At 33.6% G+C, this 27,688-nt stretch overlaps 1 protein-coding gene across 1 annotated transcript in view; it reads right to left on the minus strand.

Moving 5' to 3' along the window:
• The window catches only part of LUZP2 (leucine zipper protein 2), a 608,759-nt gene that overhangs the window by 178,776 nt on the left and 402,295 nt on the right, over positions 1-27,688 (minus strand). Inside the window, exons 6-7 of the mRNA XM_023592163.3 lie at positions 10,491-10,553; positions 7,217-7,279 (exon numbers count right to left, since the gene is read on the minus strand). Of these exons, the coding sequence (XP_023447931.1) occupies positions 7,217-7,279; positions 10,491-10,553 (126 nt within the window). The remainder of the gene's footprint in view (positions 1-7,216; positions 7,280-10,490; positions 10,554-27,688) is intronic.

The raw sequence follows: 27,688 nt of genomic DNA on the forward strand, positions 1-27,688 counted from the left end.
AATGGCAAAAACTTCATTGGTCCCTGGGGCAATGTAGGAATCTTGAGCCTACACAGTTTAAAGCACAAGCTACATCCTTGGATACTATTACACAATAAGCAAGGGAGAAAGGGAAAGAAAGCCTTAAACTAAAGAGAGAAACTGCACTCAGAATACATACATCTAGTAAGCTAGATGCCAAGACACCAACAAAAAATTACAATCCATACCATGAAACAGGAAGATATGGCCCAGGTAAAGGAACAAGAAAGTCCTCCAGATGACATAAGGGAGTTGAGACAACTACAAACAAATCTTAATGAATTCAATGAGATGGCTAAAGAGATTAAGGATATTAAGAAGACATTGGAAGAAGACAAAGAAGAATTTGAAACCTTACATAGAAAAATATCAGATCTTACAGGAATGAAAGGGGCAATGAATGAAATTAAAAATACACTGGAGTCATAAAGCAGCAGATTTAAGGAGACAAAAGAAAGGATTGGTGAGTTTGAAGACATGGCCTCAGTGAGCAAACGTCCAAAAGAAAAGAAGGAAAGATGGAAAAAATTTAACAAGGTCACAGGTATATAAATGAGAGCAAGAGTCACACAAATATACATGTCATGGGTGTCCCAGAAGCAGAAGAGAAGAGAAAAGAGACAGAAGGAATATTTGAAGAAATAATGGTAGAAAATATCCCAACCCTATTGAAGGACATAGATATCTATGTCCAAGAAGCACAATGTACTCCCATCTGAAGAAATCCAAATAGACCAACTCTAAGACACATACTAATCAGAATGGCAAATACCAACGACAAAGAATTCTGAGAGCAGCAAGAGAAAAGCAATGCATAATATATAAGGAATACCTAATAAGTTTAAGTGTCAATTTCTCATGAGAAACCATGGAGTCAAGAAGGCAGTGATATATTTAAAACACTGCAACAGAAAAACTTCCAGTCAAGAATCTTATATCCAGCTAGATTGTCTTTTAAAAATGAGAGTGTGTTTATTAGTAGATAAACAGAAACTGAGAGAGTTTATAACAAAGAGACTAGTCTTGCAGGAAATACTAAAAGGTGTGCTGCAATCTGAAAAAAAAAGACAGGAGAGAGAGGCTTGGAAGAGAGTCTAGAAATTAAAATCATATCATTAAAAATAACTGAAAGTTTCAAAAGAGTGGTGAAAAATAAAAATATGACAGACAAAACCCAAAGATAAAAATGGGTGAAAGAAGAACTACATTTACAGTAACAACATTGAATGTTAATGGACTAAACTCCCCATTCAAAAGACACAAACTGTTGGAATGGATAAGAAAATATGAATCACCTAGGGCTGTCTGCAAGAAACTCACCTTGGATGCAAGAATACCAGTAGATTGAAAGTGAAAGGCTGGAAAAGATATTTCATGCATGCAGTAACAACAACAACAAAAAAGCCAGAGTAGCCAACTTAGATAGAATAGACTTTAAAAGAAAATAATAATATGCAATCTAAAGAGGAAGCCAGGGAAAAAATTCCATTTCTACTAGCAACTAAAAGAATAAAATATTTAGAAATAAACTTAACAAGGATATAAAGCACTTGCTTTCAGAAAACTACAATGCATTTTTAAAAGAAATCAAAACAGACTTAAATAATTGGAAAACAATTCCATGCTCATGGATTGGAAGACTAAATATCATGAAGATGTCAAGTCTACCTAAATTGATATGCAGATTCAATGCAATACTGATAAAAACTCCACCAGCATTTTTTAAACAAATGGAAAACACAATCATCAAATTTATCTGGATGGCTAAGTGGTCACAAATAACCAGAAACATTTTAAAGAGGAAAAGTGAAGTGGGAATATTCTTTTTTCCTGACTTTAATTCATAGTACCTTGGTAGAGTGGTAAAAAGAGCATGTGCAGGCATAAAGATAAACACATAGAACAATGGAACCAAATTAATGATTCAGAAACAGACCCTTGTATCTATGGTCAAGTGATTTTTGATAAGCTTGTCAAACCAACCCAGCTGGGGCAGAACAGTCTATTCAACAAATGGTCCTTGGAGAACTGGATATCCATAGATAAAAGAAAGAATGAGTATCCCTATCTTATACCTTATACAAAAACTAACTCAAAATGGGTCAAAGACCTAAATATAAAAGCAAGAACCATAAAGTTTCTAGAAGAAAGTATAGGAAAACATCTTGAAGACCTGGTGGTAGGTGGTGGATTCTTAAAGAAGATAAGAGGAGGAGGACTGAGAAGGACTACTGATTCTTAATGTATGTAAAAGTTTTAATTAACTTTACTGGAAAAGTGTGGAAATGGATAGAGTAGATGGTAACACTTTACAGTGAGCAACAGCTGGTTTATAAATGGGAATATGGCTGGAAAGGGTAGTCTAGGGCTGTAAATGTCAATTGAAAGCAACCTAGAGAATAATCCAGAGACTGAATAACACAGTGAACCCAGAGGTGGATGAGAGTTGTGGTTCATGGTACAGATGCAAGAGTGTCCTTTTTGAGCTAGAGCAGATGTAAATCACTATTGTAGGGTGGTGGGAATGTAGAGAAGCATGGGAAAAATACAGCTGGAATAACTTATGTTAACAGTGGTTAACAGCAATACTGTAATATTCATGCATTGATGCCAAAGATGTACTGTGTTGATAATGGGGGAGTATGGAAAAAGTGTGCCAAATGTATAATATATTTCAAAATGAAAGGTAAATTCAAGAAAACTTCCTGCCCAGGCTGTATCTAATCAATAGCCCTACAGGACATGAAATGGAGTTTAGAGCTAATATTTCCAATTTAATTTATCAATATCTGCTTTTGGAAATCTGATAACAAAACTTAAACTCTCTCCCATTCCCCACCTCAAAATGAGTGTTACTAGACTGGATTTTAGGCAATTGAGGAGCATTGTGGTAATAGTTTTGAAATTACCAAAAACTAAATAAAATTATGCAAAGGAAATTAAATGGCTTGCCTATTAAAATAAATGTTCAAGCTTTCCAATAATCATTTTTATGAAATATTAAAACAGTAATTTAATAACATCTCAACATAAATTTTGTTATTGCTTTTTTGCTTTTGTTTCCTTAATGAGATTCTTCCTTATTGAATAAATACTACATGCAAAATTACTCTTACTGCTTAACTCTTCTAATTAGAAAAGAAACTGTTACCAATTTTTTAAAAAGTAATTACAATAGTTATCGATAGCATTGTTATCCAATAATTTTAGCAACCTATTTAATTTTTAGATAAATATTCAATATAACTATCCCTAAAGTTAAAAACAAAATGTGCCTCTTTTATAAGAGGGTTAATTAAAATCATAATGTACAGAGTTTCTATGTAGAATAATGGAAAAATTTTGGTAATGGGTGAGAGTGATGGCAGCACAACATTTTGAATAACAGCACTGAAACACATTTGAACGTGGTTATAAAGGGAGATTTTAGTTTGTACATATATCACTAGAATAAAAAATTTTAAATGTTTTAGTAGAGAAGTTGTGGATTTACAGAATAATCATACACAAGATATACACCACCCTACCACCTACACCTTGCATTGGTGTGGAACATTTGTTACAATTGATGATAGTAGTTTTTGTAATTGTGCTTTTTTTTAAACAGTAATTACCTTTGCTATAATTGATGAAATATTATTAAGCTAGTATTATTACATATCACCCATAATTTAAATTAGGTGTATTTTTCCCCATACACCACCCTATGATTAACAATTTGTATTAGTCCTACACATTTGTTAACATTCATGTACTTACACTATTAACTATAGTTGGTTATCTATAATAAGGTTCACAAAAGGTTATACTGTCCTGTTTTATTGTTTAATTTTTACTCTAGTAACATATATGACCTGAATTTTCCCCTTTTAACCACATTCACTTATATAATTCAGTGCTGTTAATTACTCTCGCAATAATGTACTACCATTACCATCATCCATTTCTAAACCTTTAAAATCAACCTAAACAGAAATTCTGTACAAATTAAGTATCAACTCCCCATTCTCAAACCCCAATCTATTATTTGTTAACCTATATTTGAGATTCTGACTCTATGAGTCTGTTTATTATAATTAGTTTGTGTCAGTAAGATCATATAATGTGTCCTTTAGTGTATGGCTTACTTCACTCAGTACAACGTCCCCAAGATCCACTCATGTTGTTGCATACATCAGGACTTCATTCCTTTATATAGTTGAATAATATTCCATTATATATATACAATATTGTATTTATCCATTCATCAGTTTATAGACACTTGGGTTGCTTCCATCTTTCGGCAATTACAAATAATGCCTCTATGAACATCAGTGTGCAAATATCTGTTCGACTCCCTGTTTTCAATTTTTCTGGGTATATAAATAGTAGCTGGATTGCCTGGTTTTATGGTAATTCTATACTTGGCTTCCTGAGAAAAGTTTCTAAACAGAAGTGGAAAATGCTAAGATCTCACATTTTTTTCATGGATACATGACCTAGTTTAGAGGGACTTATTAAAAATAATTCTTTTCCTTTACACAGAGTGATATGCAAGACACTTTTTTTTCTCTGACTTTGAAAAGACTTGGGTAAAGACAGAGCAGATGGATATTTAGCAGCTGTCTTGTTACAAGGACTCAAGACTAAGAACAAATCAGAGAGTTGAGGATGAGGATAAGGAAAGCTGCAGTGAAAAAATAAAGCCTTGGTTCATGAAGACATTGTTGAACTAATGAATCAATTATAAACCTTTTGTTCTTCTGGGCCTCTTGTTATTTGAATTAATAAAATCCTACGTTAAACAGTTTTTCGGGGGTGAAAGGAAAGAATATTGCTGAAGACATTCTAATTCATACAATATGCTGAAGGTTTGTCTATTCATATACAGTTCTCTTGATTTCTTTGAGAAATGGAAACAAGAAGAGATAGGAGTGGATGTTGCCATGTGTATAGTCATGTGACAAAAAGTCAAGGACGAAAGGTATCTGGCAGCCAGTCCCTGAATGCCACAGTCTTTAGGGAGAAAGCATTCCCTTGCTGATGCCTTGATTATCTATTTTCCTTAGCCGCAAAACCTTGAGCCAATAAACTCCCATTTTACAGCTGAAACACTGCATGGCATTTATTTAAGCAGCCAAGAAACTAAAACACTGAGGTACTTAAACTTTTCATAGCAAAGGGAAACAAACACAATCCTCAATATTTGTTGACATTCTCAACTAATTATTGTTGATGACCACAAAGAGAGTATGCAAGCCCAAATGCATGAATGAAGATGCATTGGTTTTATCAGTCTGGAAGATTAAAGGTAGTCAGCAAATGCCTTGGATTTCATATTTTTACCTTATTGATTTTAAATATATAATAAGTGAAGTGCTGGGAGGTACAGTCAGTAAGCATCAGTGAGAATTAAGTCATGGTTCTCTTGGAATACTGTGAAATTTTTTTATTATAAATGAAGTCAAAGGAATGGCATATTTATGAAGGAACAAATGGTAATATTTGCCCATACCCGTGCTTAATATGGAATGATTTCTAATAAATATTGGTTGACCTATAGGAGCATTTTCGCACAACACTAAGCCAAAAGTTAAGTTTCTGAAGATGAGAGATAAGCTATTCCTTTATTGTACTCATTGGAAAAACAGAAAATTTCAGACCCTTTAAATAAAATGGGCAGTGATCTTTCTTCCATTTAGGCCTGACAGTTACAGATTGAGCTGATCATTGCAGTGAACAGTTTGAAAGTGGAAATATTACGCCCAAAAAAATTTGCAGCTTATTATTTATTAAGTAAATTATTATTCTTACTACAAGGAGCCTAATGCTCTATCACTTTACTACATTTGGCAATAGAGATGTAACCAGAAACACAATTAAAAGCACTTGCCTTTTATCTCACCTCTCATGGGGAAAAAATGTCTCCATTAGTTTCCTAATGCCTCTATAAGAAATTACCACAAACTTAGTGTTATAACAACATGGATTTATTCTCTTGCAGTTCTGGAGGTCGTAAGTCTGCAATGAGTCTTATGGTACTGAAGTCAAGGCATTGGTAGGTCTGGTTCCTTCAGGATGCTCTTTTTCATTGCATTTTCTCCTCTTCCTTCCATTGTCACATAACCTTTTTCCTCCCCTTTGATTTTCTTTTCTCCCTTATAAAAGGAATCTTATGACTGTCTTTTGGGCCCACCCAGAGAGTCCAGGATAATCTTCCCATATCAATATCATTAGCTGAATCATATATGCAAAATCCCTTTCCCATATAAAGTAACATACATAGGTTCCAGAGATTAGAAAGTAGATAACTTTGGGGTGTCATTTTTCATCCTACACATATCCATAGACTTTGACTGAATTGTCTTGTAATGGGAAGTATCAATAACCAATATTGATCAACAAAAATTAAATATAATTAAACTCAATAATAAAGAGTTTTATGCATAAATGTCTGGAAGTCAAGAATATAGATCATCAGCAAACTACATCCCTATCCCCTAAAATGTGTTCAATATAATGTACTCTTTAATGTAGATATGCCAAAATTCAATATTTCTCAATATTGTATTACAGTAATAAAAGATTACAAAGAAACATTACAACACTTTGGAATGATACTTGGCTTTGATTAAGGGCTTTTTATTTTTTGTTTTTTTTTAATTTTTAATTTGGCTTTTGATTAAGAGGTATGATAGGCGGGCATTTTTGGGACTTGGAGTTGTCCTGAATTATATTGCAGAGACAGATGCAGGACACTATATATCCTGCCATAACCCACTGAATGAACTGGGGGGTGAGCGTAAACTACAACTATAATCCATGCCGTGTAGCAGTGCTCCAAAATGAATTCATCAAATGCAATGAATGTGCCACACTGATAAAAGAACTTGCTGATGTGGGAGGAGTGGGGTGGGTGGGGAATGAGGTATATTGAAACTTCTTATATTTTTTAATGTAATATTTTGTGTATTCTATGTTTCTTTTTAAAAAAAACAAGAAAAAATAAATGTAAAAAGAGAATATATCCAGGAAATTAGAAATGTTTTATCTCCTTCAATTAAGAAGCAAGAAAATGAAAGTATCTTCACAATGTATTCAAATATAATTACAGTTCTTCAGAAAATCCAGAAGCTAAATTTAAAGATAAATAATACTTTAGTTAGTTTATGTATTGGGTAGGCCAGTTGAAGGGGGAAGGGAGAAAGATGCTTACCTTAAATAGTAAATCTTTCTTTCCATAACGAAGCTCCTTCAGTTGGGTTTGGATTTTTTTTGACTGCAAGTACAGAAACATGGATTAGTAATTTAATACACTTACATTTTCTAACTTGAAGAAAATGAAGAAGGAAGTAAAGGAAGTGGAGGTAAAGGTCATGATAGATCATTTTTAGCAAAGTTTAATTTATTTTTTAGTCTGAAATTATCCTTCCTACATATTGATGTCCAAACACTATTATTTGTATTAATAAATGGTGATGATGATAGTAGCTAGAATTTGTAGTAGCTTCTATTGTTTTTAATATTCTGCCTTGGCAAATTAAAATATTAGCAATCCTATAACTGATCAGTGGCAGTTGAATATTTTATTCATATATGAATACCAAAATTTAAGGCCATATATAGAAAGTGAGTCTATATTATTTTAGTTACTAAATGTCTTAAATTTAGATGACTTTGCTAATTTGTTTTTCATGGTATTGGTGAACGATGCAATTAAATTTGCCACATATTCTTTTGAAGTGTATTATGACAGACGAAAAATTGTCTCTCCCACCATCAACATTTTGTACTCTAAATTTTCTCTATAAATATTATAATATTTATAGAGAATGTCTTATAAATAAAAGTATAAGACAAATGAATACCTTATAAACAATAGATTGAAGTACACTTCAACATTATACAGCACTAGTTCAGGAAGCATCTATGAATGTATAAATAAAGAATGCAGAGATAATATATCCTTTCAGGCTTTGAAAAGACAAAAATTAATCATTCTTGAACTGAAAGGTTAAGAATACAGGCAAGTCCAGGATGGTTTTTTATTGTTGTTGTACTTTTTATTTCTTTTTTTAAATAGACACTACCAATACCTTCTCCCAGGAGCCATCCTCCTCCAAGTACGTGAGTATGGCCCCTGAGAACAAGTTGGAAATCTCGAAATATGGTTTCTATCAAGATCTTCCTTATTCAAAATGCCATTCCAATTGATTCACCTCAATTAATTGATATTCAGAAACTTCACAGACTACATTTACACTATTTCTAGAAATCTAGACAATATTAACAATGAAAGAAGATATTCTTCTCCCAACAGAAAATTGCAATGGAAATAGAAGAAATATACCACAGGCTCAGACCCAGAAAGCATTCAGTTTGGTTTTTCAAATTATAGGGACTCAACCTTTTGTTTCTATGTGCTGAAAATTTCCATTCATTTTTAATCAATAATAATGGAAGGCATATTCTAAAATGGATTATTTTATAGCAAGTTAGACTTGCATTTTAGTGATTGTGATAACAACATTTATTTATCCACCAAGTTAAATTTTCAGCTTCTTTGAAACCTCAAGTTTAGGTTGGACCCATGACTGCCACCCTTGAGATAAAATTTTACACCCTCCCATTTTATACTTTCTTGGCATATGATTATATTTCTGGCAAACAGGGTACAATGCTATATGTTCCATCACTTCCTAACTGGGCTCCTGAAAAGGAATGCTTCACCAAGTCATCATCCTAGTCCTTGCAAGGAAATAATAAGGTCTTTTGGAACTGGAGGTGGATTCATGTTTGAAGACTGTAGAGCTGTTCCACCAGCACCAAGCCACTTACTTCTAGACTACTATGGAAAAGGGGTAAACTCCTGTCTTGTGCAAGTCAATGTACTCTTTCAACCCAAGCCTTCTTTTGCCTTCCTTTCCTTCAAAGAGGTCAAATCTGCATGGTGGTATGAAGTTTCTCCTGCCTATTTCTTATCCTTCTCATTTACCATTTGCAGACTCTTCTCAATATTTTTTTTTCATATCTTATATTATCTTTGCATCTGCTTCTTTTAGGATCTGGAAAACAGTGATTTGTTTCTCCTTTCCTTAGGGAATAAAGAATCACATTTACTTTGAATATATTTCTATTGCATTAAACAAGGAATCATAAAGAATGGATAAATTTGGCAGACAAGAAGTACAGGAAGTAATTATTTCAGTTAAAACTGGGTTAGCCAGAATGTCTTTTTTAAAAAGCTTTCTTTTTGTTTTTTTAACTAAGATGAATATGAAACAAATGTCCTGTCCTGGAATTAGAGCCCAGTAATGTATTTGTTGAGTAAGGTTATTGAGTATGGTCAAGCCCAGCATCCTTCACTGTAAAGATCTGTTGCCATCATAAAATTTGGTAGATAAATTGTATATCACATAGATGACATAAAGAAATGAAAATTTATTGGGCTTACAGGTATTTGCTACTAAAGAAATCTGAAAAAAATCCTATTAAGCAAGGATTCCAGAAAACCATCTTAGGAAAGTATAGTTGTTTTTTGTTTTTTTTTCCTGAGATATCACCTATTTAGGCACATGATGGAGATCGTAATCACTTAAAACATTTTTTTTTTGTATCAGCTGATCCTTTTTCTTCTGATCTTTCAACAGAAAGCAGTATCAATTTTATATATAGGCAAATGACATTGGCATAGGACCATTTAAAATAATACATCCAGGTAAATCATTAATATTTAAAATCTTTTTTCATGTAAAGGTTTCCTTGCCTAATGAATACTTATTTCTGGGAGTCATTATTAATATTGTTAAGCTTGTTATATTTGCAACTAAACATCTTCATATTTTTGCAGGTAAGAATTTTCTCATCATTCCTTGATTTCTTTCTTTTCTCATTCTGATGTCCTTTAAACTCTTCCCCTTATAATAATAAATTAAGTTCCCAATATGTGGAGGTGCTATCATTTCTTAACTTTAATGAATATCTTTTTACTAATCAAACAGCAGTGATCCTGATGGGATGGCTCCTTTTCTCCAGTGAACCAAATATTACTAGACATTATATAAGAGGTTTGTACTGGGTCTTCAGTCTTTATTTGCTATCTACATAAATCAGATAAAATATATATACCAGAAGGACATAAGGGTTATATAAACAATGACCAAAATGGTATCAGAGAATACAGATATTATGCTGTTTTTATAAAGTAGGAAAGGTGAAATGATTTTCTTTAGAGGAATGGTAGTCTTTTCATAATTACTCTTTTCCTGTCTACTTCACTTGTCACATTGTAGGTTATGAAATTTGGATGTGGTGGGAGTATATGATATAAAGAAATTTTAAAATATCCAGAATTTAAAATGTGTTATATTTTATTTAATTATTTACATTTACGTTAGGAAAAATGTTACCAAGTATCTAGTTTAAAGAAAAAATTGGCACTAATATTTTTTTAATCTAGTTGAGGAAAGAATAAGAGAAAACTAACTTACCTCTTCTGCATGGATTCCACACAGCTTGTTTCCTGACAAGAGTTTGTTTTTCAAGCTTTTATTCTGAGGAAAGAAATAAACTTTTACTGCTAAGAAGTGGTAAAATATTAAGAATGTCTTTAGATATGACAGCACCATTGGTCCATACTTAGTTCACAGATAAGACCTTTGTGATGTGTGAGATATGATAAACGTATATAAACTGTTAAATATATAATGTAAAAAATGTTATTTTTATTCAATTAAAATTATGATTAATTAGAATTAACATGTTCTTTTAAAAAATGAAACTTCATTCAGCACTTCCAATAGTGTCCCAGTCTACTCTAAATATTTGCCTTACATTTAATTTGCTTTAGGTTCTTTTTTTTTAAATTGAAGTTAATAGATCACACAGAATGTTACATTAAAAAAACATAAAAGGTTCCCTTACAAACCACTCCCCACCCCCACCCCATCATTTTTTAAATCGTATTTTTTTGAAGATATGCATCACAAAAAATGTTACATTAAAAAAAAGAGGTTCCCGTATACCCCCACACCTCCCAACCCACTCTTCTCACACCAACAACCTCCCCCATCACTGTGTTTTATAAAATAACATGTAAGCTTTAGGTTCTCATATGTTATTTTATAAAATGCTTTTAGTATCAAATATGCAATAGGTACTAATTTCAGAAAGCAACCTGTGAAAGAACAAGCGATCATCCCTAACATCATGTAGATGCTGCTCATATCATACCCTAACATGATATAGACAAAGACTCATCACAGGATCTTGCTTCCCTTTAAGGACTATGGGATGAGAGTCGTCTTATATTCCTGACTCCTGAATACTGCACTCAAAGCGCTCCTTGATTCTCAGAAGGCATTTATTCTTGCAGACTTCTGAACATCTGCTCTCTCTTCTGGCATGAGTAAAGGCACATCTGTTAACCCTTTGAACCTTCCATAATTGACCTAGATTCATATGTCTGATCCTTCTGATTTGGAGCCCATGTGTTTTTACCCATAGGAATATAAACTCTTTTATACTCTTATATTGAATATAAGCTGTTCAATTATATCTGCCTCATTACACTCAGGCTTTTCTGTCTTTTCTTATAGTCATATTGTACATAACCTCCCCAAATTGTTCCCCCACACCCTTTATTACATAGAGGGACTAGAGGAGTTCAAAGAACTTTGTATACCCCATAGGATGTTAAAACTCATACTGGTTCTACCAGAGCAAACGGTGTAATGGCAAAGTATACCTTATTCATAACAACTCTAAAGAGAGAGTGTATTTTATTAGCACCATCAGAAAAGTTAGCTTTTTATGCAGAGTGAATAAATGACTGAATGAATACATCAAATTTAACAGTTCTTCACTCAGTTTCCACCTGACTTTGAATATCTTTTCCTTTTTTGTTTTCCAGTCAAGCACTCAGGGGTACAGCTGTCCTAGTTTGACAGAAATCTTTGCCTATATATTTTTTTCTCTCTCTTTAGTGAAGAAAAGAAATTCTAAAATGCTTCTTTAGAATTTCAGTGCCATGAAATATTTTACACAAATTGGAAGTAAGGTATCAATTCATTTAATAATGTCTTCTTGCAAATATTTGTACTCAACATAAATCAGGACAAAAAATCAGGGATTTAAAAGACAATTTGATGTATGTATTCCCCTACATTTAAAGTCATGGAAACTACAATGAGGAAATATATACTGATATGTTCCAACTCTGCAGGGTTGCTCAGATTATAGAGTAAAAATAACCCACTTTAAAAATGAGAAAAGATCAGTGAAGTACACCTGGCATGAACATTTGTGTATTAAACAATTCATACCTGATTAACTTGTTTATCACAAATGATTAGAAACAGGTATAGATTATTAAATTTAATAATATAATAATATACTTAAAATTGGCTCTGTATAGTCTATACTACTTAAACTTTATGTTTCTACTTATAGCACTTACACCTTTTTCTGTCCTTTTTAAAAAAATTTTTTTGGTAACATAGTAACTAACATTGAATTTATTCAAGTTGCCAACACTCAGGTGGGAATTTTGAATGCTGATTTGGATGTTAGAAATATCAATATTGTATAATATACTCTAATATCCATTCCTCACAATTTATATTTTTCAAAAATAGAAAACTTTAATTTTAAGTAGGATAAACTACACAGGACCAGTTTTAAACATTACTATTTATTATATTAACCTTTTTTGTCTGCTTAGAAGACTGAGATTCCAGAATAGGCATTCCTTAACTACTTCAAATAGATTTTCAGGGACCAGGATGTCCTGCCAAATGAATACAGTGTCAAATACTTTCCAAACCATTAGTGACTCTGCAAGAGCCTCTCTATTCCATAACTCATGCTAGAGTTTCTAAAATGGTGTTTCACAGGGCCATTAAATTAGATGTTAATAATGTTCACCAGAAAAAAAAAAGAAAGAGAGATAGGGACTTGATTATGTGGAATATGTGTTGAATAAAGTTAAGGTTTTTTTTTTTTTTCCCCAGCAGTCTTCTTAGAGCCTTTATTTCATTGATGTGACATATGTATTATTCTTTCTAAATTTGTGTGATTATGGAATAATTCTGACTGGAGAATATATCTCTTTTCTAGAACTTTATGGAATGAAAATGGGATATGCAGCAGCAAGAATAAACTGATATTTGATTTTCCCTGGGGAGGCAAAAAATCACTCTAGTATGTCTTGATAAAATTCACTTTATCACTGCTAATTATGGTTAATGCTTGCTGAGTCCTATATAAGAAAATTTTATCTGCCCCAAAGTCATGAAAAGTTTTTTCCTAAATATTTTCTAGGAGTTTTAGAGTTTTGTTTTTATTTATAATATTCTTTGAATTATAATTTTTGAGAGGATATGAGGTAGACATCCAGGTTCACTTTTTAAAACATACAAATATGCTGTTATTCATAACCCATTGAAATACCTGACAGTATTTGTCAAAAATCAATTAAACAAATATCTCTTGTGGCTATGACTGAGCATCGGGCAACACACCAGCCCTCTTGCAATAAACTGGAAAACTGGACAAAAATATTTGAAACAAGTATTTTCAGATATTGGACAACAGAAATTACCAGACCATAATCTCTAATAAAGATGGAATGCACAGAATAATCCCTACAGTTGTCATGGCTTTCTACCTAGAGATAATTTCCAAAATACAACATGGGAAAGAAGACCCAAGCACAAAAATAAGTCTCACTTAGCTGAGAATAAACAAATTCAGCATTAGGAGAGGGTAAACTGATAGAATTTGAATAATATTTCTCCAATAGACATGACAGCTTTTTTCTGTTAGTAGTCTTAATGATGTACATTTTTCTATATTTTATTTGTGATTTGTGTCTTTATAGGGTTAGTGCATTTTTATAGATATCATACAATTAGGTCTTACATTTTGTATAGTCCAACAATCTCTTTCACTAAATTGAAACATTTAGACATTTACATGTAATGTAATGTAATCAGTATGCTTGGATTTATCTATTTCACTATTTGTTTTCTTTACTCTTTGCCTTTTTCCCTATCTTGCTACTTTTAAACCTAAGTTTTGATCAATTGATATTCATCAGCATTTACTATATCTTCTCACATAGCATTTTAGATATAACTCTTCTTATTTATAGTGGCTTCCCTATGGCTGTCAGTTTTTACCCTCAACTTACTGAAATCCCATGTAGAATTAATATTGTACCACTTCACACCTCAAATATCACCACAGATAATAACTTAATTATAAATTATAAAACATCAGAAACCTGAGGACCAGTGAAACCTGGTAAAATAATAAAAGACATACAGTTTAGAGTGAGTCAAGAAAGTATCTCTGATGAGGCACTTAAACACAGTCTATATATACAAGTAAATAAGTTAAGAAATTTCTAAACCCTTCAATTATTAGGAGTGTGCAGCATTGTATTTCTTTATCCAGATCAGATGAAGAGGAAGAAAATTGTCAAAACATGTTTATGTACATGTTACTTAGAAAAATTATCCATATTTTCAACAGATTCAAATGAAATCTATTTTTCTTTTTCTGTCTCAGGAAATTATATAATCAAGTCACCTCAGTTTGGTATTTAACATGTGGTCCCAATTAATAGTTGGAATCTGTACTTTTCTGTCTCTTTTTCCCACTTTCTTTGCCAGAATTCCAGTCTATTCCCAAATGCCACACAAAGATTTCTGGAATTTAACCTAAAATGTTTGATGAGTAGAAATTTGCAGTTTTCATGAGATTAGAAATTTTATTAAAAAAAAATCTTTACTGAAAGATCTGTGACATTTTGGATGCACATGTGCACCACTCTCTTTCAGTTGTGAAACTTAATATTCAAAGACAATGTTATTGCAAACTGGCCAGATTCCCTGAAAACAAGGAGGGAGATAAGAGATATGTAGTACAATTTTCAGATAATAGAAGTTCATGAGTAGTAAACTCAGTGTCTTAGATCTCCGTGACTCTTTTCATGCTGTATTTCTCATTATGAATATTTTATTACAGACATGGTAAATATGGAGAGGTCTAAGTAAAGAGTTGCATAATTTTGAAGATTTGTTTTTTCTTCTTTTTTTCTCAACAGGGTAATCACCCAAATCAAATCAACTGCATAAAAAAGGACAGAAGAATACATATTAACATCAAAGCAAAGGGAAGGGGAAAAGTCAGCCATGAAATCTTACTGATTTTTTCATACTGCTTCTTCTTACCATTCCTAAATTTTCATTCCATTGCCCTTCAGCTAACCCAAGCTCCCATCTGCTGGGTGCCTCAAAGAGCCAAATTACTAGCGTACTCCAATAGTCTCCATTCCTAAACTTATTTAACATATTCTTTTTAGAGCAATCTTCACAAAGTATGGCTAAAATCATAGTGCACCACACTGAAAATAAATAGACTGACTTGTGGGAAAAACAAAATTTGACCATCTCTCACCAGACATTTTTCTTACTAATATACACAATCTCCTGCAGCCCAGTTGGTCTGGTTACAGATTCTAATTCCTGAACCTGATTTGATCTAGTTATTATCCCAGTTTTCATTTTCTCCTCTCCTCCTTCCATGTCTAATGCCTACTCTAATTTCCCTGCCTGCAATTGCTTCAGAAAGGTTTCTACGACCTGCCTTCTTGCTGTGATAGTTCCTTCCTTTGAGCTTCTATCAAACATAATGTCTACATGGCACACATTTTTCTGTGCCAAAGTATTGATTCATTTATACATATTCTATGACAGTCACTCACAGATATCTACTGACACCTATGAATCTCATATTGTGTGAAATCTTGAGAATACAAATGTACAACAGAAGATTATTTGATTTCACAAGGCTCACATGCGGTGTTAGTGTGGGCTACAGATATGAAGACAGTTAAAACACAGAATGCATAATAAAAATTATACAGTTATCAAAAATAAATTAAAGTTATAATTATTTTCTTGGATGGATGCTCAGATTAAATTGTTATTGGGGAAAAACAATTTCCACTGGTCCAAGTTTTGGGAAAAAAATCTATAATCCATATTATGGAGTGTGCATGTGTTTTTGTTCCTGAATCAAATTGGATGTAAGTGAAAAAATTACACACAAGAGCTTTACATAATCTATTCTAATGTTGAGTGAAAATATAGAAAATAAAAGACAATCTGTGTTTTTAATTCATATGAATAAAATGTATACAAAAATCTAGGAGGCATGATGAGCAAATAAAATTCTTAATGTGATCAAATGATGTGATTATGTGTACTATTCTCTGAAAATTTCTGTTGTTATTTTGTAAAAGAGTTTTCACAAATATCATTCACATTAAAATGTGAAAGAGAAAATGTAAAATAACATAATAAAAGTGCTGCTGTGAGCAAATAGAGGTGTAGAAATATTCACTTCACATAAGTTTGTTGAGCATTGAATGAGCACTTTTGTTGTTGCTGTTGTTTTTGTGGTCCTTATTGCTTACGTTCAGTTCCTGCTCCTTCACCTAAACTAAAAGCTGAATATATCCGGGTGTCTACAGTAGGAAACATTATTCTCCTTGCAGGTGTTTTTCAGTGAATGCTTGTTAATGAAGATTGTGCTATTGCTGAGGAATAAGCTTGTTGTTTTTATCTTATTTGACAATAGCTGAATATCTTAAATTCATAGCTTCAAAATATTTCTCCATTTACTTGGTCTGCATGGTGCTTCTTAGAAAAGAAAAGAAAAGAAGAGAAAAGACAAGAAAAAACAAGAAAAAAGAAAAGGAGGAAACTTTGACTGTAAATATCATGCAATGGATTAGGACATGTTCATTTCCAGAAAATCTGAAGTAGGTTTACAAACATGGAGATGTTCAATGTTTGTGATATTTCATGTATCTGCTTTACTCACAAACTTGGGAGCTCTGTTAAGTTTTTCAAAAAACATAAAACTATGATTCTTATATTATTATACACTTAGGTATGTCCTCAGTGAAAAATGCAAATAGATACTCAAAAATTTTAGTGAATGAATTAATTTAAAAACTCTTAAAATGGTTGTGACCTCATTCTAAAACTGTTATACATAAAATGCACAAATATCAATATGAATTTGTTCCCAGGATGCACATATTAGACTGTATGCTGAATGCAGGTACTTTCAAGTGATTACCATTTAAATAAAAAGATTTTAGGATTTGTCTATGAACAGAATATTTTGGAAGGGTAGACATATTAGCAAATAGATTTACATGGTCTCTGCTTTATTAAACAGTAACAGTGTATTAAACATATTTTAACTTTTTCAAGATGACATAGATTCTCTATTATGAAATTTAGTTTTGCTATTAGATGCTAACCAAGGTAAAATTGAGTATTAATAAAAGCTGTAGGAAATTTTACAAATCCTGTAAATGGCCCCAGAATGTTTTTAATTATTTGACTTTTAGAGAATTCTATTAGTATAATATACAAATATGTCCATACACACATTAATTTCTATGTACAATTTGTTCATTGGAATATTAAAATACATACTACATCAATTATCACTCAAGAAACCATTTATTTTAGAATAAAAACAAATATATCCAGGTTACGTGACTACCTCAAAAAAATTTTTTAATCTTTTTATGCCAGTTTGTAAAGAGATCCTTGTGCCAAATGTTGAATTCTTATCTGAAAACCTCATGTGTCTCTTATTTGATAGTCCTTCCAACTTTAATTTCAGCTTCAGCAACCATAAAATCCTCATTCATAAATGACTGATTAGAATCAATAATTCTGCTTCTCAATCACCAAGATAATGGCTAATTTATAAACTTATAAATGGCGATTCTACCTTTCCACCTTAATAAAATATCTTCTATAAATATGCATTTATAAACTTTTCTATTTTACCAGCTTCATGACACTCAACAAGAACACTATCAAAAAATATTATTCCAAATTTTAAAAGTAGATTTTTAAAAATATCCTGTTAGAATTTTTATCAGTGATTCTATATCTGATTGTCATATAATTAAGTTTATTAAACAGCATACTATCTGGAAGACTGTATGTCATTGGTCTTATATTTCTGTACCAACAGACTTTAGGAGCTCTTTTTGTTTTTCCCTAGCATATATTTGATTTTTTTGGGGGCCATTTTATAATTTCCATTTTCCTAGCTTAAGATTCCAGGAATTTGATTTTAGCAAATATATTCAATACTTGTAGATAAATAAATATTTACTAAAATATAGCAGGCAGAAAATGAAAATGTGTGGCATATTCTTATTAGGCTTATTGATTGTGTCTAACTAGATTTCACCCTATTATTTTTTAATTAAAGAATTCATGTATTTACAGAACAATCATGCATAAAATATAGGATTCCCATATACCACCTTATTATTAACAATTTGCATTGGTGTGGTACATGTGTCACAACTGATGAAAGCACATTTTTATAATTGTGCTATTAACTTTAGTCCATGGTTTAACTTAGGGTTCACTGTGTTTGCAGTTTCCTGGATTTTTTTAAAAAAATTTCATTCTAGTACAATCTAATATTTCCCCCTTTAACCACGTTTAAATATATAATTCAGTGTTGTTAATTACATTCACAGTATTATACAACCATCACCACCACCATTCATTTTTAAAACAGCATTAACTTTAATAGCTCCTTTGTTTTTTTAATTTTTTTTATCTTTTACAGTTTTTTATTAAAGTTAACAGATCACAAAACTTTACATTAAAAAAACATGAAAAACATAAGAGGTACCCATATATCCCAATCCCCACACCCCCAGCCCATAATTTTTATAAATTTTATTTTTTTGAAGGTATTTACATCACAAAAAAAATATTACATTAAAAAATATAAGAGGTTCCGTATTCCCCCCCACCCCCTCCCACCCCACTCCTCCTTTCGGTTTTTTTCTGTTTTGCTGTTTGTTTGATTTTTTGTTTGTTTATCTGCTTTTTTTTTTATTAAATACACTTTATTTTAGAGAAGTTTTAGAATACAGAAAAATTACACTGAAAGTATAAGGGATTTCCATATAACCCTGCCACTCCCACGTTTTCACCTATTAATAACATCTTACATTAGTGTGGTACATTTATTACAATCAATGAACCAATATTGAAGCATTCCTATTAACCAAGGTCTATAGTTTACATTATGGTTTATACTGTGCACTGTACATTTTTAGAGGTTTTGGCAAAACGTTAAATGGCCTTTATCTACCATTGCAATCTCATGCAAAACAATTCCAGTACTCTAAAATTGCCCTATGCTCCAACTATTCTTCCCTCCCTCTCCCCTTAGAACCTCTTGTAACCACTATCTTTATATCAATGTTGCAAGCTCTTCCATTAGTACAATACTAATAAATCTAATTTGGTATGTGGTTGCATTTTGCCCTTACATTTATTCATTACTAATTTTTTTTTAATTTTTATTTTATTTTAACATATATTTATTAGAGAAAGTATGAACTTAACAAAACAATCATGCATATGTGTGGAATTCCTACACAACTCCTCTCCACTAACACACTACATTGCTGTGGAACATTTATTACAAATCATGAGATAATACCATCAGACAGTTTCAACTAACTATGGTCTATAGAACACATTTGTTTTTGTTTTTTTTCTGAACCGTCCCCCCCCCCCATTATTAACAGAGTACTTATTTGGAATTGATTGAAGACTATGCCAGTATTGCTGTTAACTATAGTTCATATGTTAAATTGTATTTTTCCCATACTTCTCCACATTCTTACCACCTTCTAATAGTGATATGTTTGTTCTAGTTCATAGAAGGACATTCCTGTATTTGTACCATTAACCACAATTCTCATCCACCTTTGGGTTCATATGTTATTCACTCCTTAGGTTATTCTCTAGCTTTCTTTCAACAGGTGTTTCTATCTCTAGACTACTCTTTTCAGCCACAATTCCATTTATAAACCAGATGTTTTAGTTCTATTCACTATAATGGGTTACCATCAACTCTATCCATTTCCACTCTTTTACAGTCAAGTTCATTAAAACTTCTACATACATTAAGCATCAGTACCCCTTCACAGTCCTCCTCTTACTTTCTAATAACCTATACTGTAGGTTTTAATTCCATGCATTTATTCTCCATATTTAGTTCATATTAGTGAGACCATGCATCTGAGGCCTCTTACCCTTTCAAAAAAATTTAATTATTGTGATTCCCATTTTTTAAAAAAAAATTCTGGTGGAATTTTTATAGGGATTGCATTGAATCTGTATATCAATTTGGATAGAATTGACAACTTAATGATATTTGATCTTCCAAATCCATTTGTTAATGATAAATGATCTTCCAATCCATTTGTTTAGGTCTTTTAAAAACTTCTTTTGGCAAAGCAGTGTAGTTTTCTGAATACAAGTGCTTTACATCTTTGTTCAGGTTTATTCTTAAATATCTGGTTCTTTAGACACTATTGTAAATTGATTTTTTTCCTCACTTCATCCTCAAATGGTGCATTTATGGTGTATAGAAACTGATTTTTTGCATACTAATCTTGATTCCTGCCACTCTGTTGAAATTGTTTATTAGTTCTGGCAGCTTTGTTGTAGATTTTGGTGATTTTCTAGATATAGGATCATATCATAGCAAAAGTTTCACTTCTTCCTTTCCAATTTGGATGCCTTTTATTTCTTTTTTTTCCTGCTTGCTTTACCTAGAATCTTTGACACTAAATTATTGAACACCAGGGGTGACAGTGACATCCTAGTCTTGTTCCTGATCTCAAAGGGAAAGCTTTCAGTCTTTCACCATTGATTACAATGTTAGCTGTGCATTATTCATATATGGCCTTTATCATGTTGAGAAAGTTTCCTTCAATTCCTATTTTTTTCAGTATTTTTTCAAGAAAGGTTGCTGTATTTTGTCAAATGCCTTTTCTACATCAATCAAAAGGATCATGTGATTTTTCTTCTTTGATTTATTAATGTGGTGTATGATGTTGATTAATTTTCTTTTGTTGAATCACCCTTGCATGCCTGGTATAAAATCCACCTGATCATGATGGATAAATCTTTTAATGTGTTGTTGGATTCAACTAGCAAATATTTGGTTGAAGACTTCTGCATCATAGTCATTAGTGAAATGGGTCTGTAATATTCTTTTTTTGTGATATTTTTTATCTGGCTTTGGTATTAGGGTGATATTGGTTTCCTAGATTGAGTTTGGTAGCATTCCTTTTTGTTCAAATTTTTGGAAGATTTTTAGTGGGATTGGTAATACATTTTCTCTGAATGCTTGGTAGAACTCACCTGTGAAAGCATCTGGTTCTGAGTTTTTCACTTTGGGGAGTTATTTAGTGACTGTTTCAATCTCTTTACTTGTGATTGGTTTGCTGAGGTCTATTTTATCTAGGGTCACTGTAGGTTCTTTGTACATTCTTAGGAATTCTTTTCATTTCTTCTACATTGTCTAGTTTGTTGGTGTACAGTTGTTCAAAATATCCTTTTATGATCTCTTTTCTGTGGAGTCAGTAGTAATGCCCCCATTTTCATTTTTTAATTTTATTTGGATCTTCTCTTTTTTTTGGTCAGTCTAGCTAAGGGCTTGTCAATTTTGTTAATCTTCTCAAAGAACCAAATTTTGATATTGTTAATACTGTATTTTGTTCTCAATTTCATTTATTTCTACCCTGATCTCTGTTACTTCATTCTTTCTGCTTGCCTGAGAATATTTTGCTCTTCTTTTTCTACTTCCCCCAACTGTGTAGTTGTGTAATTGATATTAGATCTTTCTTCTTTTTTGATGTAAGCATGGAAGGCTTTAAATTTCCCTCTCAGCAATGCCTTTGCTGTATTCTGTAGGTTGTGATAAGTTGCATTCTCATCTCAAGATATTTATTGATTTCTCTTGCAATTTCTTCTTTGACCCACTGATTATTTAAGGGTATGTTGTTTAATCTCCATATTTTTGTGATTTTTTCCCTTTTCTGCCTCTTGTTTCCAACTTTATTCCATTATAATAAGAGAAAGTGCTTTGAATAATTTCAGTCTTTTTAAATTTATTGAGATCTGCTTTGTGACACAACATAGGGTCTGTCCTGGAGAAATATCCATGGGCAATGGAGAAGAATGTATATCCTGCTGTTTTGGGGTGCAATGTTCTATATATGTCTGCTAGGTTTAGTCCATTTATCATATTATTCAAGCTGTTTCTTTATGGATCCTCTGCCCAAATGTTATATCCAATGCAGAATGGTGTTTTGACGTCTCCAACTATGATTGAATAGACCTCTATTTCTCCCTTCAATTTTTGTCATTATTTGCTTCATGTAATTTGGGGCCTCCTGGTTAGGTGCATATACATTTATGATGGTCATTTCTTCCTCATGAATTGTGCCCTTTATTAATATATAATGTCCTTCCTTGTCTCTAATAACAGTTTTTTTTTAAGTCTATTTAATCCAATATAAGAAATGATCTTCAGTTGTTTTTTGTTTTTGTTGTTGTTGTTGTTGTTGTTGTTACTGCATGCATGGAAAAACGTTTTCCAGCCTTTTACTTTCAATGTATTGGTATCCTTGGGTCTAAGGTCAAGCTCTTGCAGACAGCACATAGAAGAATCATATTTTCTTCTCAATTCTGCCAGTCTGTCCTTTGGGGAGTTTAACCCATTAGCATTCAATGTTATTTCTGTAAAGGCAGTATTTACTCAACCCATTTTGAACTTTGGTATTTATCTTTTATATTTATTTTCACCAATCTTTTGAGACTCTTAGTTACTTTTACTGACATAATCTTCATTTCTCAACACTCTTCCAAGTCACTTTGCCTGCATTTTCTTTTCAGACTGTAGCACTCCCTTCACTTTTTCCTGCAAAGCCCATCTCTTTGTTATAAACTCTCTTAATTTCTATTTATGTGTAAATATTCTAAACTTGCCCTCATTTTGAAAGTTAACCTTGCCAGATATAAAATGCCAGCAGGTTTTCTCTTGCAGTATCTTAAATAAATCATACCAGTGCCTTCTTGCCTCCATGGCTTCTGATGAGAAATCAGCACTTAATCTTATTGGGTATCCTTTGTATGCGATGAATCACTTTTCTCTTGCTGCTCTCAGAATTCTCTTTGTCTTTGGCATTTAACATTCTGATTAGTATGTGTCTTAAAGTAGGCCTATTCAAATTTATTCAGATGGGGGTATATTGTGCTCCATAGACACAGATAACTATGTCCTTCAATAGCTTTGGGTAATTTTCAGCCATTATTTCTTCAGATATCCCTTCTGTCTCTTTTCCCTTCTTTTCTCCTTCTGGGACACACATGACTGCATGTTTGCACATCTTTTACCATCATTTAGTTCCTTGAGATGCTGTTCAATTTTTTTTTCCATTATTTTGTTTATCTTTTCATTTGTATGTTATTTTTACAGGCCATATCTTCAAGCTCACCAATATTTTCTCCTGCCTCCTCAAATCTGCTGTTATATGTCTCCAGTGATTTGTGTGGCTTTTTTTTTTTCATTTCATTTATTGTGCCTTTCATTCCCATATGATCTGCTATTTTTCTGTGTATGCTTTCAATTTTTCTTTGTGCTCACCCAATGTCTGCTTAATATCCTTAATCTTTTTAGCCATCTCATTGAATTTATTAAGGAGCTTTGTTTGAACATCTATAATTAGTTGTCTCAACTCCTTTATGTCATTTGGAGGCTTATCTTATTTCTTTGACTTCCCGTTTCTTGGTATGGATTGTAAATTTTTGTTGGTGTCTTAGTATCTGGATTACTAGACGTATTTATTCTGGGTGCAATTTCTTTCTTTAGTTTAGGACTTTTTTGCCCTTTCTCCCTTGCTAGTTGTATTGGAGGAGTCAAGGATGTAGTTGGTGCTGTAAGCTGTGAAGGATCAAGCTGCCTGCATTGCCCCAGGGACCAATGAAGTTCCTCCCACTTTCCTCTTCTGTCAGAGGCAGTGACAGAACTGCGGCCATGTGTAGTAATCCAAACCATGCAGGTCAAGACTGTCTGTAGTTGTTGGAGAGACTGATAAAGCTTCATACACCATCTTCACTTGCCTAGGCAGGGATGGTGCTGCAAGTGTGAGCAGCAATGTGGGTTAAAGCCATGCAAGTTAAAACTGACCACAGCTGACCAGGTAGACTAACATGGCTCTGGCCCACCACTCTCCTGCCAGGGGTGGAAATAGACCCTCTGGAGTACCCAACAATTTAATATATGTGGCTGAAAGTTCCTGCAGCTTCCCTTAGAGACTTCCCTTCTGCCCTTTAAGCAGTGAGGATGGAACCTCAGTTGTCCAACAAAATAGTACATTAGGACCAAAAGCATCTGCAGTTGCCCAGAGAAGCTGAGGAAACACAGCTCCTCTCCTATCCTATTGGAGGGCAGTGATGGAGCTACAAGTGTACAAGTATCCTGTCTCTGTGGGCTAAAAATGCCTGCAGTAGCCTGGAGAGGCTGAAGAAACACCAGCCCCCTCCTATCCTATGGGAGGGGTAGGGATGGAATCAAAGGTGCTCAACAAAACAGTCCATGTGGTCTGAAAGCACTGGCATTTGCCCAGAGAGGCCAAGGAAACATAGCTCCCCTCTTATGCTTTTGGGAGCCCCAAATGTTGATGGTCCAGTCTGTACCGGCTGAAATCACCTGTACTCTCCCAGAGAGCATGGTGCAAGTCCCCCCAAGCTTTCTTCCTGGCAAAAGTGGGTATATATATTAGATTTTATTTTTTATGATATAATCACCCATTTATTAATTCTCACCTGAGTGTTGCAGGATTATAGACTTCTTAGATCCGGAGGAGAACTTGCATATTATCTATTCTATCCTCTTTTAAATATATTGACTTTTATTGAGAAAACCTATTTGTCTCAGATAACGCAAAGAGAAATTCACTTGAATATCCTTTTGTCCATTCTGTGTTATTCTAAGAAGATAAAGAATGAAAAGAACATTATCTCACTTGAAATGTTCATAATAGACTTGGACAATGCACCTGGATCAGCATAGGGTACAACTGTCAAATCTGGACATGGATATCCTTGAAGCCACTCACAAATGTGCAGTGACTAAAATGTTTGGCTACAGTCTTGTCTGGCAATTGGTAATTCTGGGTAACTGGGTAAAGCAATATGTTTCTATTAAGTTGAATGCTAGTAATAGACTTTAAGAATTGGAGTATTTCACTGTTTTCACATATATTCAGAATTGGATGTAATTAGAAGAATTCACAGCTGGGCCCATTGTGCATGTGGCACAGGCATTGGAAAGGACAATACTGAGAATGTTTCTAGATGTCATGTTCTTCAGAAGCATGGATAGCACAGGTTACTGAAAAGGGGATGCTGATTCTCAGACCATTTACTGATTAACCTTTTTAATCATGATTAAGAAACTTAGATCTTTAATTCCTGAAACACTAATGGTTTATATTGTTTATATTATGTAAACATTGAAAACATAGTCTCTACAGTGTTGTAATCAGATGTGTGTTGTTTTCATCTACACTTTAAAGAGTGGTTCTCATACCTATGAGACCCAATGACCCTTTTGCAACAAGAATTAAAATAACAATTCACACTTATTTCTACCCCATATTCCAGGACCTCTTACTATTTCTCACTTTCGGGGATATAAAGAAAATAAATATGATAGACATTAAATGCATCAAATATCTGATGTTTCTACTTCCAAGCTTCTACTGTCCCTTATTCTCATTACCATAAGCTGATTTTTCTTATAGGAAACATTATCCCATGCTAAATCTATGTTGAATGTGTGAGACTAACTCAAACAACTATATCAAGGGATGAAATCAGATTAAAGCCTAACTGATCAGAATCTGGGTTCAGATCTGGAAAAATATATTAATCTTTTAATAAGAATTGTACCTGGCAATATATTGGGCTTCACTTTTCAGGAAGTTTTGGATTACAGAGAGGTTCAACAATGGCAGTGGAGGAATACTGGTATGGGATGTTATTAACAGGGGATACATGATTGGCAGGGAGTTCTCCAGGGCATATATCCAGGGTACATAAAAATGTTTGGATATTTTCATAGTGGATACAATTAAAAACAACAACTGAGGGAGTGCTGAGTTCCTAGCCAGGGGAGCTCTATCACAGTCCCTAAAGGAATAGCAACAATCCCCCAAGTGCAACACCAAAGACCAAAAGAGAATGAACGTCCAACAATGAGCCTTGATCCTAATGACTATGCTTGTGAGCCTGTGCACCTGAAATAAGAACAAGGCCTAGAGCTGCAGGGTGCCTAAGAGTTACCTCCTGAGAGCCTCTGTGTTGCTCAAATGTGGCCAGTCTCGAAGCTAAACTCAGCATGTAAATGTGTTGCCTTCCCCCCAGCATGGGACATGACTCCTGGGGATGATCCTCCCTAGCACTGAGGGATTACTACCAAGTACCAGCTGATGATGTAACCAGAAAATGACCTTGAATAAAAGGGTTAACTCGAACCAGCAGAATATCTCAGTCTACATATAATACCAGGAGTTAAAAATACTTTTTGACCTGAACAAAGGGGGAAATGGAAAGGACAAATAAGTTTATATGGTTATGAGTCTCCAAAAAGAGCCGGGAGGTTATCAGAGGGGTTGCCCTTATGCACAACTCAGCAGAGTCCCAGAGACAGATGAAGTAGATACAACCCCGAATATTGGTTCTTCTGAGGGCTACAGAGACCCACAGGTTCTATGGACATGACAGATGGAGTTCAGTGCCATGCCAGTTGGCCCTTCTTTGGAGTTTGTGTTTCTGTGTGATGGAGCTGGACTCAGATGTGATCTTTTTTCACAAGCCTCTCCTGTTACTTTTACCAGAACTGTAGTTGCTGGGGTTTAATATATACCCAGGTGATCTGAATCTCTGGACTGACCATATGATTGCCAGGTCCTGAGCTTCAACAGACTTCAGCTCCTACACTCTGGTTGATTGGACTTACCCCACTCAGCTAACATGGAGGTGAAGAAGGTCAACCACTACATCATGGAGCCAAGAGTGCCTACAACTGAAAGCAGGAGGATTGCATCCAGCATCCACATGGAATCTAAGCCCATTCTTGATATAGATGTGGAGTGGACACAACCATTCCAAGGTCCACAGGATGGAGGAATAGAATATGGATGAGAATGTACTTACTGATATTCCATTCATGAATTATTGCGATTAGTAATTGAAGAAAATGTGGCATTGGTGTGGAGAAAGTGGCCATGGTGGCTGCTGGGGGTGGGGAATGGGAGGAAGAGATGAGATGTGAAGGTGTTTTGGGGACTTGGAGTTGTCCTGGGTGATGCTGCAGGGACAGTTACTGGACATTGTATGTCCTCCCATGGCCCACTGGGTGGAACATGGGAGAGTGTGGGCTATGATGTGGACCAATGACCATGATGTGCAGGGGTGCTCAGAGATGTAGTCACCAAATGCAATGAATGTCTCATGATGATGGAGGAGATTGTTGCTATGGGGGGAGGTGTGGGGGTAGGGGGGTGGGGAGTATATGGGGACCCCTTTTTTTAAAATGTAATATTAAAAAAATAAAGAAAAAAAAAAAAAGGTGTGCCCAACTAAATGAGGGTGGGCCTTAATCCAATATGGATAAAATCTTATAAGCCATGGAAATTCCACCCAGAGAGAGAAGCCATTGGAGAAGTAAGAAGCTGGAAGTCAGTGGATTCTAG

This window comes from Dasypus novemcinctus, chromosome 10, assembly GCF_030445035.2.
Source record: "Dasypus novemcinctus isolate mDasNov1 chromosome 10, mDasNov1.1.hap2, whole genome shotgun sequence".
NCBI classification, from domain to species: domain Eukaryota; kingdom Metazoa; phylum Chordata; class Mammalia; order Cingulata; family Dasypodidae; genus Dasypus; species Dasypus novemcinctus.